General features: G+C 40.3%; 1 protein-coding gene across 2 annotated transcripts; it reads right to left on the bottom strand.

Annotated features, from left to right (window-relative positions):
* Positions 1–6,629: 6,629 nt before the first annotated feature.
* socs3a (suppressor of cytokine signaling 3a) lies at positions 6,630–9,042 on the bottom strand. 2 transcript variants are annotated; one of them, XM_086185376.1, is made up of 2 exons: positions 8,880–9,042; positions 6,630–8,456 (listed from the first exon to the last, which is right to left on the bottom strand). In XM_086185376.1, exon 2 carries the CDS (start codon positions 8,342–8,344, stop codon positions 7,727–7,729), a length of 618 nt encoding a protein of 205 aa, XP_086041502.1. In that variant the 5' UTR covers positions 8,345–8,456; positions 8,880–9,042; the 3' UTR covers positions 6,630–7,726. The 2 variants fall into 2 exon arrangements, with proteins under 2 accessions (XP_086041502.1, XP_086041501.1); XM_086185375.1 differs by having other exon boundaries at positions 6,630–8,460.
* Between the last annotated feature and the right edge of the window lie 3,040 nt (positions 9,043–12,082).

The following is a 12,082-nucleotide window of genomic DNA, read 5'->3' on the forward strand; positions in this document are numbered from 1 at the left end:
ACACGCTCTCATACAAAGCAAATACTAGAGGAACTCTCTTGAGTGTCGGTGGAAGAGGACTTGAGACATTCTGGGGAAAATGTTTTTGCACTCTGAAATAACAATGAAACTTCACGAGAAGGAGGAAACCGCTATAATTATATTGCAGAACTACATTTGGATCTTTATGGTTCTGCCTTTGCAAAGACAATAAAATGGCCCCGCGTATTGTTGTTGCTAACTAAACAGGAGAAGAAGTTAGGTTTACTCAAGTAATGTGATTTATTTGACATGCATGTGCTCTTATTTATTTAATTATTAAGTTTTATAGTTTTTTATCACTTTTTTTAATATAAAACAACATAAACCCGGACAATACATAATTTTATTTTAGAAACTTAAATTAAATTAAACACAGCTTTTTTGTGCACCTTATCCCAACCTTTTAACTACTACTGATTGTTTTATTTTATTTTTATCTGATTCTGAATTCCTTGTGCATGCAGTGATAGATCTCTGTACTCGATGTACTAATAACATGCAAATACTCCATTGTTTGGTTTCCATGGTGATGACATGAGGATGACAGTGCGGCACAATGAGTATAGCAATAGCGCATGTGTTCCACATTCATCGGTTACATCAGAGCAAATTCCTGGTCGTCCTGACGCAAAGAACCTTTCCAAACAAAGGTTCATACATGTGAAAATGCAGGGTTGATAGATAATGACATGTCGTGTGTAACAGGAAGGTCTACCCTGACACAGTTTCTAGAGCAAAGAGTTCTTTTGCAAACACAAGTAGCTGGCAACTGGAGAGACACGTCAGACAGTCATTAGGATGTATAACAGTAATCAGTTTAAAGCGCGCCCCATGAGATGATCAGGAAGTGAATCAGGGTATCATGGCAACAACCCGGTGAAAACCTCGCCACATTGTTTCCATCTTCCACTATCTGCTCCGTGTTCCCGCCTAACTGATAACATTTTCACCCAGCGTGTAATACACCACCGCACACACTGTAAGTGCCATGTGTGTTCATGTTGCATAACTATTGACGGTTCTGTTTGTACAGTGTGCTCTAGTGTTGTGTACAGTACGTCATTTCAGCGGGGTACAAACCGCTACACCAGCCTCTCATTCTTTCTGTCATTCTTTGGTTTGCAGCTGTGACTCAGAAGGTGTTTCCCGTCAGCATGGGGAGATGTAGGGGGGGAACTATGAATTTTTCCTCAGCTGATATTAGCGATGGATAAAGAACACTACATTTCTACATCTGAAATTAGCGAAAGGAGAAGAATGATGATTTATCTGAAATAGCACATCAGCTGACTGAAGAGCAGGTTTACAAATGACGAGTTTTAGGAAGTGAGAGCGAACCGGTGAGTTTTGTCATAACCAAGCCACTTCTCAGCCACTTACAATAGTTCTGACTGAGTGACTAAATGTGTTACATGTGATTCGGTACAAGTCCCAGGGAAATCTAAATGTCTCAGATTGGCCTGTTGGTACACACATGGCTGGTCTCCAGTAAAACGGTTCACAATACAACCCAGAAGAGGAGGAACACTTTGATGACTCAAAGCATTTTTACACGATTCCCTCCTCAACTGAAAAATATGGGAAAGTAAAAAAAGAAAATACATCATGAACAAAGCAGCTGGCAAAGTTCCTAAAAGAGGCTTTCTTTTTTAAAACATTGCAAGAACTAATATCGTCGCCTTCCTAAAATAATCGTCATTTTTTTCAAGTTTTTTTTTAGAAAACGCAAAAACATTGAGAGTTGTTTTAAACAAAGAAAAAAACTTGACAAAAAATGACTTAGATGGTCATTTTAAAAAGGCGATGATACGCAGTTTCTTGTGAAATATGACTATAATAGCCGACTTGAGTGCCAGAAGGACTCATGCACAATTCCATTAATGGTAATGTTTATAATCACAGTTTTAGTTCTGTTGCATTCCCTAATTTTTCTTGGCTCATCTCGGAGGGGAATAACCATCTAAGGGTTCACGTGTATAAAAAATGATGGAGGTGCAGATTGAGAGTAATGCAGCCAGCTGGTGGAGCAGAGCACAGGGGAGTGGAGTACTAACAGTAAATCTGGAGGCACAGAGGAGGAACAGGAGGAGCGTGCCCGTAGAACAGACTAGGAGGGTGGGACTTGCGGGCCGTGGTGACTCATTGCCTCTGCTTGGCTCTCATATCTGGCATCTGGAGCTCATTGACGAGGGCTCCATGGAAACCAGCAGTTGTGGAATTGTAAACAGACTGAGCCACTGGATAGATGAGCGGGAACCAGGCTTTGGCTGTTTCTCCGCCACACGCTCGGAGGCTCCAGCTGAGCAGTCAGCTGTCTGTATATGAGCGCAGTGAGGTCACATGGAGCAGCTGAGGTGAAAATACCACGCATATAATATCGGACCGCCTCCTTTACAGAGCACGAGCTGCCTCATCATTTTTCCAATATTATGGTTTGTTTTAGTAGGGTTTTTTTTGTGACCTTCTTTTTCAACAGGCATGTGGGCAATAAATATACTGCACGAAGTATTTACTAAAGTGCCCATAGTACCACCATTGCGAATGTACAATTCCTGAAAAATTCTGTTTGGTGCATATCATTGACCTCCTTGACATTAAATGGTAAATTATAAACAGCAGGCATAAATATGCAATAGGCACTTCTTTGTGTCATAGCCTCAATTCAGGGTCATTGCACTCAGGGACAAGTTGTTGAAATTATATTAAAGACAAAAAAACTTCGAGTTGCTATAGTTAATATTGAGATTATATTTAAAGATCCGCTCCACACAACCATTCGAGCAAACAAAAAAAATCAGTTGTGCACTGTCTGACTTTTTCTTTTAGTTGGACAAAAATAAATGAATAGTAATAACCACCACATTAAGCTCCTCAAAGCTATGTTGAGCACTGTTAAAATGACCTTTAACACACCCTCGTCTTCATTCAAAAAAAAATAGGACACATGAATTTGCATAATTGTTTATTTCTCAATCTGAACCGCCCTACATAAGATGTGTCCTCCGTCCCCGACAATGTTCATTGTCAATGCATTTCACTTGCGTATATTGAATTTCTGGCTCTGTATCCTCGTCCAAAGCGTTAATGATGTCAAAAAGCACGTCTCTTGAAATCAGATTTTCAGTGAGCACAGAAAGAAATGACTCTTTCATCATTTCATGAGGAAACAGTCTTTTGGTGTCAAACTCTGCTCATAGAGCATTTGACACAGTGAAGCTCAAGCATTCAACAGCCACAAGAAGAAAAACATGTTTTTACTCCGGAGGGAAACTTTAAATGTGTCAGAAAAAAATGCTAATAAATCCCAATCACTTCCAGAAACAAGCTTGCTGGTCTGCATGAATTAAAAGACGTGGCGTGATACGATGTTTAATTGCTCTTAACTACTGTATGAAATGAGTGAGCATTAAAAGTACTTCAATTCATATTTTAAAAGTGCTCTACAAAACTTCAGTTTGCTGCCTCGGATCACTGGTTGTGTGTGGAGCTTCGATGCCATATTCTTGGCTCAGTCACCATACAACTTCTTACAAATTATCATGCGGGTGTGCACCAAATAATCCTCGTCTGTTGGCCGGACTGTTTAGGTCAGGCATGTGCCTGCTTCCCCTGTTATTGACAATCACACAACACGTGCACCACATGTCACATGTGTTTTTATGTTCTTCCTCATTTATTTGGGCTGCCTTTCATTTTGTATTGTTGTGCATACAGGCAGTAATGGTTTACAAGAAATATCTTTTTTGTTTTTAGTTTTGCACATGACGTGAGTTTTCAATACTCCCATCCTGCACACATTCCTTGAAAATAAAGTGTTCTGAGAAACAAAAGCATTTTTTTTTGGGGGGGGGGGTATTCTATTCTTTATGGAAAAATGTTGAAAAGTTCCAAAAAAAAAAAAAGCAGCACAGCTGTCAAAGAAATTACATTTATCCAGGGAAAACTTAGAGGAGGGGAAAAAAACATTGTTCTGGGTCACTCATAGAGCGCACATCACCTCAGAGAGCCTTTATCTGACTGAAACCTCTACTGGCTTTGAGGAAAGTGCTGTGGAAGCAGGTAGAGCAGGATCTCCTTCCTGTAATTATGAAGGATATTGCAGATTCCCGTTCATCCATCATTTTAGTAGTTTGCAGTAAATGCATGTGTGTCTGTGTGTGTGTGTGTGTGTGTGTGTGTGTGTGTGTGTGTGTTTTCCTAGCTGCTGTCTCTCTCAGTGTGATTGTATATGAAGAGTGAAAAATGGAGTGCAGTTTATGTATCGCTATTCTTGTTTAGCACCCCCCAAAGTGCTTTACTACAAACTTACATTTGGCAAGACTCTTAACACCATCAAGAGCTCTTAAAGCTTCAGTTTTTCTGAAAAACAATTTGACTCTCCCTGTGGAGGAGTGGTGGGTCAGACGAACCCTCGGACTAACAGACCACTTAGCCATAGCCGCCAAAATAAGAGCCTTTGCAAGGGTCATAATAACAAAGCTTCAACAAAGTAAATATGTCAGTTGCAAGGGCCTTAAGGTAGTACCCACCCTGGATCTCCAGCTCAGAAGGATATTTTTTCCCTCTGCATCACTTTTTTGTGACTCCAGAATGCAGAAGGGGCCAGCCACGTCTATTTAGCCTGAAGCTATGGTGACTTTCACTCGTGCTCGTCTATGCTAGCAAAAACCATTCGTGTTATAGTTTGTTTTTAGCTCGAATCAAATTGTTGTGGATAACTGAGCATGACACTGTATAAAGAAGATGTGGATTATAGCCAATGATTCGCTTTGGAGTTTGTAAACAGAAATTTTCAAACACTTGTTTGCAATAGTTCATGGCCGGCTCTTTCTGCATTCTTAAAGTAACAAAGAAGTGAATAATCAATAATTGCAAAATATTGCCAATTTTGTCCTTTAATTACACCTTATTAGAATCAAATATGCAGAAAAGTAACTTAGGGGTAACCCTCTGCACAACGTAACAGAAGACCGATTCTCCAATCAGCTAAAATTCCAGTTAATCCAAACAGACTCGGTTAAGAGCCGTGAAAGAAACCAGGACCCCAAACATAACGTTTGAACTCAAAATAGCCAAATTAAATCATTTCATGTTGGAAAAATTTAACAAAGGTTTGGAAGGTTTGTTTGGTTTGCATAGAAAGCTGAACGCTGTCACGTACAAGACAGAAACCAGACAGCTTTTTCAAGGAAAAGGGGGCCACAGAGCACAGGATGTGTTCCTCTCAAAATACTCTTCACGTTTGGCGGCGTAGATGAAATCAGCCGTGCACGTGCTTGAAGAGATACTGATATCAGTGTTAAAAATTTGTATGAGTTTTTTTATTCTTTTTTTGTCAATGCTGATTGGAGCCAATGTGTGCAGCTACAAGGAGGAGACGGCCCGTCCTTGTGATCGATCTTAAGGACACGTTCCAGAAAATGTTGCAACCCTGCTGAATTAGTGGATAGGATGTAAAACTGAATTTGTTGACATAGTTCCCCTTCATTTGTGTCTGTGTATAGAACAGATGACAATTCTGAGAATGTACATGCCTTTAATAGCCTTTCATGTTACACAGGCAGCTGCATCACTATGCATGTGCATGCCAGGGCACGTCAGGTCAGGCTAGCACAGACACTCCATGAGTCACACCAGGCCGCACTTCTCAAAGGCCGGCCAAGCCTGCTGTTATTTTGCAGTTCTGTGGTATTTTGTCCAAAGCAGTTGCTCAAACTCTTTCCTAAGAAGAAACATGGGCACAACTTGTTGCTCTGGAGATGATATACTATTATTCATATTCATTTCCTTTTGTAAAAAAAAACAAAAAAACAAACCGCCTTGTTGGTGTTTTCGCAGAACTGGGACACAGTATCGCGGGGCTTTTGCTTCACTTACCGAACCAAATATTTGGTTACTGGATAATCAGGTCTGCTCTGGAAAACCAGCCTGTATTTAAAACTTTTGGTGGTGATAAATGTATTTTATCAGAAAGGGACAGTACTTTAGGTAGTACTATATGGGCTGATAATATTGGCTGGTTTTTTTCAGTTCAAGGTTCTTACAGGATTCAACAGGATCAATAAATACCTTTAAAAAAGCCACTCTGAGTAACATTGAGGACTTCTATCACCGTCATACCGGTGAAAGATTATGTAGGAAGATTAGTGTTTAATTATTTCCATACTAATTGTTGGGAGTTACTAACAGAGTCTGAAGATTTCCCTCTAATACATTTAACACACTGTAGTACATGGAAGCTATCACTACAAAAAGTAACTTCCTTAACTTGTAAAGTTGTAATAATAATTTTTTTTTTAACTATTTTTGTTGTTTTTGACATCAACCTGCCTTGGAATAACAACTAAAAATGAGCATGGCGGTGAAACCTAGCATGTTTACATTTGATTCTGCATGTTTATTGATGTACCTGGTTCGATAAATAAATCCTTAATGTTTGCATGTTTCCTGAAGCAGGGCAACAATAAACTGGTGAGGAAATGCTGATTCAAGTGTGACCCAAATGTAAAGTGATCTTGGCTATGACTGAGTCCTCCATCCCAATAAACTTTAAACTGTATCAGTATTTTCCACCTCCTGCGAAACACACATCAAAGAAGAAGAAGTCATTTCATAGAAAAATAGCACTCTTTATTATAAATTACTGAAATGTTTATACAAATATAAATAAGTGCAAAGTTGTATCGACCTGCTTGCTTCATCAAACTTCAAGCATCCGTTAGCCAGGGCTTTTTGCTGGCATTAAGTACATCTTTATAAAAGACATCACAAAAACAGATCTACCGTTTGTTTTTTTTGTCTTCATGTAAACACTGTTGCAATCAAACTCATCGTCTTATTATTGGAAAAAGCCAATTTTCTTTTGAATACATTCATTTGCGAGCTGTGGCGACTGTCTGCGCCACAAACACTACCACATGTTTTGGTTCGTTTCACCACTGAAGCCACACAGAGTGTGACTTTTTTTAAGGGTGGTACTTGTTAACTCAAGTAATATGGTAAAAGATTCAGTCGTGTTGGTCTTCCAACTAACTGTTGTCAAAATTAAGGTAAGTTTGGCATAAACCTCCCTCCTTAACAACACAGCCCTTTTCCATTATGGCTGGTACAGATGTGCAAATGTGTCCACTCATTTAAGTTTCCATTTACATTTCCTGCGTACACTTGGTCAGAGATCCCAGGATGCTGGACTGACATCCAAGATCATCATCATCAGCACACACAAAAAAAAAAGAGAAAAAAAAAAAAGCCTGTCTGTTCATGAATGCCAGTCCAGCTTTAATGGATGGATCGTTTTCTGTGGCTGATGTGTGTGAAGCTGCCGGCCTCACAGCACATCGGTTAGCAGCAGCAGCAGCAGCAGCAGCGGAGGGAACCTGTGCGTCATCAGACAGATGACTTCCCTTCAGTTTTCAGTCATTTGTGGTGTTAGCGGTCTTTCATGCCAGATTACAGCAGTGCTCTCTTTTCTCTATCTCCCTCTCTCCATCTCTCTGTCTTGGCCCTATTTGTGGATCATCTATCCAGTGTCTCTTTCTGGAATGTGGATCTTTTTTTTTTCTTTTTTCTTTTTTTTCTTTTTGGCTTTGAGAACCACCACAGCTTCATTTGACCATCTCAGTCCCGGGGGCCTTGACTCATCCTCAGACGGAGGCTTCACCCCTCGTCTGGTACATAGTTAAAACAATCCCTTAGGTCCATGACGCTATATAGGAGCATCATACTCCTGGAGGAACTCCTTAAGAGGATGAGGAAGTTGGTCTCTTTTAGAAGAAATGTCCAAATGTCCGTTAACTGTTTTCCTGCAAAGGTGCTGCAAAGTGGACAGGCTACAGGAGAGAGGTTTGATGAGCTCCAGAGGGATTTTCTCTCCTCCGGAGTAAATGTAGTAAATATTCCCACTCCGGGTGTTCCCTTTGCTTTGAGGCATGTAGTACTGGACCAGCTTGAGGATGCAGTCAAAGTGAGGGACAGACTGAATGTTCTTGGGGTCTGTTTGCAGGTAAAAAGATGCTGTATCACATTGGATACGCAGGTTTTTGGTGCCCGACGCCGTCTTGACACTGAGGGTGAACAGGTGTCGGTTGTCTGAGCTGTCCCTTATGAGGAAGGTGCCGGTGGTCTCGGACACCAACATTGCGTTCGCCTCTTTCCCGGTGATGGCGCCCCAGTAGAAACCACTCTCCTGGAGTTTGTGGAGCGTGGTGAGAACCATCTGGTACTGAGTTTTGGAGGTGAACGTCTTGTAACGGTGAGGCAGCCGCATGTTGGAGTCCAAGAGACTGCTGCTCATTGCGGAGTCAAACTTGCTGTGAGTTACCATGGCGCTGTGCCCACTCTCTAGGCAGTACTGGGAGCACTGGGCACCACACACGCAAAAGGAGAAGAGGTGGGGTAAGAAGACAGAGGTTCTCAGGGTTGAGAAGGAGGTCAGTCTGTCTGGAAATGAGAGAGATGATTAGATCACAATACTAGAAATATCTGTTTTACTGCAGTATTCAGATTCACAACCAACAAAAACACTACAGCAACCTTTTTGGAAACATTATTTTTCCAGATGTGCATCATTAATCAAAAGTTCCCTAACTTTTTATAAGTGAAATGTTCTATTGTATAAATAAGTCTGACTTCATGTTTAACTAACATTTAAATATCTGTTCAACTTTTTATTAATTTATTTATATGTTTTCAGTGTGTGTTTTCTGCCCTGGGGAGTCGGGCACCACGGTCAGTTCCAGTAAAGAAAGCGTAATCCCGTTTGCGTAATTCAACCTCAAACTACCTCGCATAAATAAACCAGTACCTCGTCTATTAATTTCTTTGGAAAATGAAAAAAGAAAGAAATAAAAGATCCTCACCTTCCAACTCGCTCTGTTACATAAAATCCTAAATGTTGCGCTGGATATAAAAGGCAGTTCACAGTTGTCCAGCGTCTGTCCGGATGGCTGAAATGTCCTATAAGTTCTCAGTCGGCAAAGTTCAGACTTATAAAGTAATTGTCTCACCGTGTTGCAGCCTGTGTGCAGCCTCGGTGAGTTATAAACCGGGCAGTAGGTGGGCGGGGAGAGGAAGCTCCGCCTCCTTCCAGTAAAGCCTCTCTCCTGGCAGATTGACAGGAAGCCTCTATTTTGTTTTCTTTTTTTTTTTTCAAGGATTCCTGCTATGAAAAGCCCCCTTCCCTCTCCTGTTCTTCCACAGTTCTCACTGACAACTGTCTCTCTCTCCCTCTCTCTCCCTCTCTCTTTCTTCAAAGAAAAAGTAATTATTTAAATCTGTTTTTTTTTAAGAACTACATAAAACACTTGTAGATTGTAAGAGTTTGTTTGGTTTAGTTTTATCTTGTAGAATTTCTCGTTAAGTGTGAGGTAATCATTCAGTTTTTGCTGAACCTGTTTGTGAAACCAGTTTCTGAGAAAGCCTCGGTGAGTGAAGAAGCGCTCCTGCTGAGCAGAAGTCGGCCCATAGAGGGCGCCAGACTTGGGGCGCACAAGAAAACTTGCCAGGGTTGCACAGTCATATTTTAGGATTTACTATCATACAAAAATGGCCGCATCATGCACCCACAACAACATGCTAATTGCTGTGGTGAAACCTTTTGCAGATGAGAAATATTTCTCTTTTATATGACATCTGGTTCAAACGCCACTGCCACAAAGTTTCCTTCACTTTAACAGCATGTTAGTATTGATGATCAGTACAAAAAGTATTTCTTAGTTCATCATGTCACTGTTTGCAGATACTCTGTTATCATTTTTGATTCATTCTATTAAGTTGATATCATTTTATCATTATTTCCGCATTGCAGTAATCTAATAATTTTTACTCTTTATTATTATTTTACAGCGTTAATGTCTTTTAAGTTTCTATCTTAATTCTTAACAATGTCTCTTATTTTTTTTGTCATATTCCATTCTTTTTTCTTTGCTGTCTTTCTTTAGATAGGGTATGTTGACATCTTTTTTATGACCACCCTACCTTTTGTCAAAATACTCTGAATTGCAATTTATTTGATTTGAATTTTGTCGTAGTAGTAGAGGTTGACCGATTGTTTGGAGTACAAATGTGTGATTAATGATACTGCAGGATTAATGATACTGTTTATACTGGCTAATGTAAAACATATCTGCGTAAATTAGACAAAAAATATGAGTATAGATGTAAACGTGATCTTTTCACTTCGATTTTGTCTGATAAACTACTAAATAAATGTTTGTGTACATGCTAATCCCAGTTGCCCCATCATTCCGAAAGGGTTTTTAATTTGGGTAGGCCTAATCCTGTTTTGGGATTTTACACTAAGTATATTTACTGTTACTCTGGTGGCCTCATAATTCACCCCCTCCCCCCCCCGTCCCCGTCCCAATACTCTTTATCAGAGCTTTATAAAATTTGTATATCATCAATTTCAAGAAGGATGGTGACTTCAGATCCACGCCAAGACATTCTAATCTTTAGTAACATGAGTGTGACTGATGGCGTGCTCACGCTGTACTAATCCTTTCCGTCCCTGCTGACTCAGCGATGACCACTGTTAGCCTCAGGTAGTTATTGTGGTGTCATGTTAGGCTGAGCCTTCCTTCTAACTAACTGACTCTTTGACTCATCAGCACAAAACTGTATTTTATTATTTTATTACACTTAAGACTGGAAGTCTTGAAAAAAGAAACTATCCTTTTGACTTCCTCTGATGCTAAGAAAGATACAAAGGCGCCTATTTTGGTGTCTGTTTTTACCAAAGCTCTGCTGGCACCAAAGGGAGGGGCTTGTGAGTAACAGATTGACGCCATAGAGCCTGATGGGTTTTGGTAAATGCCAGCTGTGTCCACTGAGGAGTCAGGTGTTGTCTGATTCAGACCACCAGCAGGATAAGAAGGGGGGGAGGGAATCGGCAAGGATAGCCTCGTAACACTTCGCATGTTTCCAGAAAATCCATTGTGTCATCATTGTGAGGCATGTATTTAGCATCCAGAGTCTCCCCCGGGGCCATGATGGAGTCAATGGGAGGAAAAGAGCAGCAAATTGGGTCAAGCTGGGAAGGAGATACTCGCCACCCCCGAGCTTGTTTCAACTCAACACATCTCCATGGAAACCACAACGCACATCATTGCAGGATGTTCTGCAAACTGCAATTTCACAATTTCATCTCTTTCATATGATTGAATGACCTTTATGTAGAACAGGGAGGTGGGGCGGGTGTTTTTACAGAAGCTACCTCAGCAGGGTAGAGAACTTTATGAATTCAAAAATTTACAATGAGGAAGCGCTTAATGATGAGGAAGAATAAATTTAAAAAAACAAAAACTTTGCCGCTGAACTGGGCTCAGTGTGGGCGGCCATCTGCCTCGAAAAGATGTGTTGAGAAAGATAGACAGAGGAAGGAGAAAAGAGAAGATTGCAAAATACAGTAACTCATCAATCCTTCGTCTTTGTGCTCTTTGTATTCCTTTTCGTCAGATTATTCACATTCTTTGAATTCTTTCTTTGTGCTCAGATTCTAACTGCCATGAGTTCTTTGTGGTCCTCATTGCATTCCCAGTATCATTCGATTTTCATTCTGCGTATTCTTCGCATCTTTGTCATCGTCTTCATAATCGGATACTTTTGTACTCTCCATATCTTCCTTTGTGTTCCTCATATTCTACGTATTCTTCTAATTCTTTAAATCCTTTTTATTTCCTGTACTCTTCATATTCTTTCATGTTCTTACTCTTCATGCTCTTTGGACTCTACTTATTATTCAAAATCTTTTTCGATTGGTCATTGTCCTCTTATTCCTTGTGTTTTTATTTTCATTCCTGTTTGTTTTTTTATTCTCAGTGACATTTGTGCTCTTATTAAACGAACACGCCCAACACCGGCACTGGGTTTGAATCCTTAATTAAAGCAGTTGGTCCATTAATAAAAGCGTTTATTTAACGGGAAGTTGACCTTTAAACGGCAGGTCAGTCAAGGTTGAAGTGACCTGGAGCCGAGACAGACTCGGACTCTGATGCTGCCACAGTCGGTGGCCAAACATAATTTGGTTGTGTGTGAGTGTGTGTTGAATTTTGGTCGCAGAATC

This window comes from Aulostomus chinensis, chromosome 18, assembly GCF_037954235.1.
Source record: "Aulostomus chinensis isolate RoL2024-O1b breed Wild chromosome 18, RoL_Achi_v1.0, whole genome shotgun sequence".
Taxonomy (NCBI): Eukaryota; Metazoa; Chordata; class Actinopteri; order Syngnathiformes; family Aulostomidae; genus Aulostomus; species Aulostomus chinensis.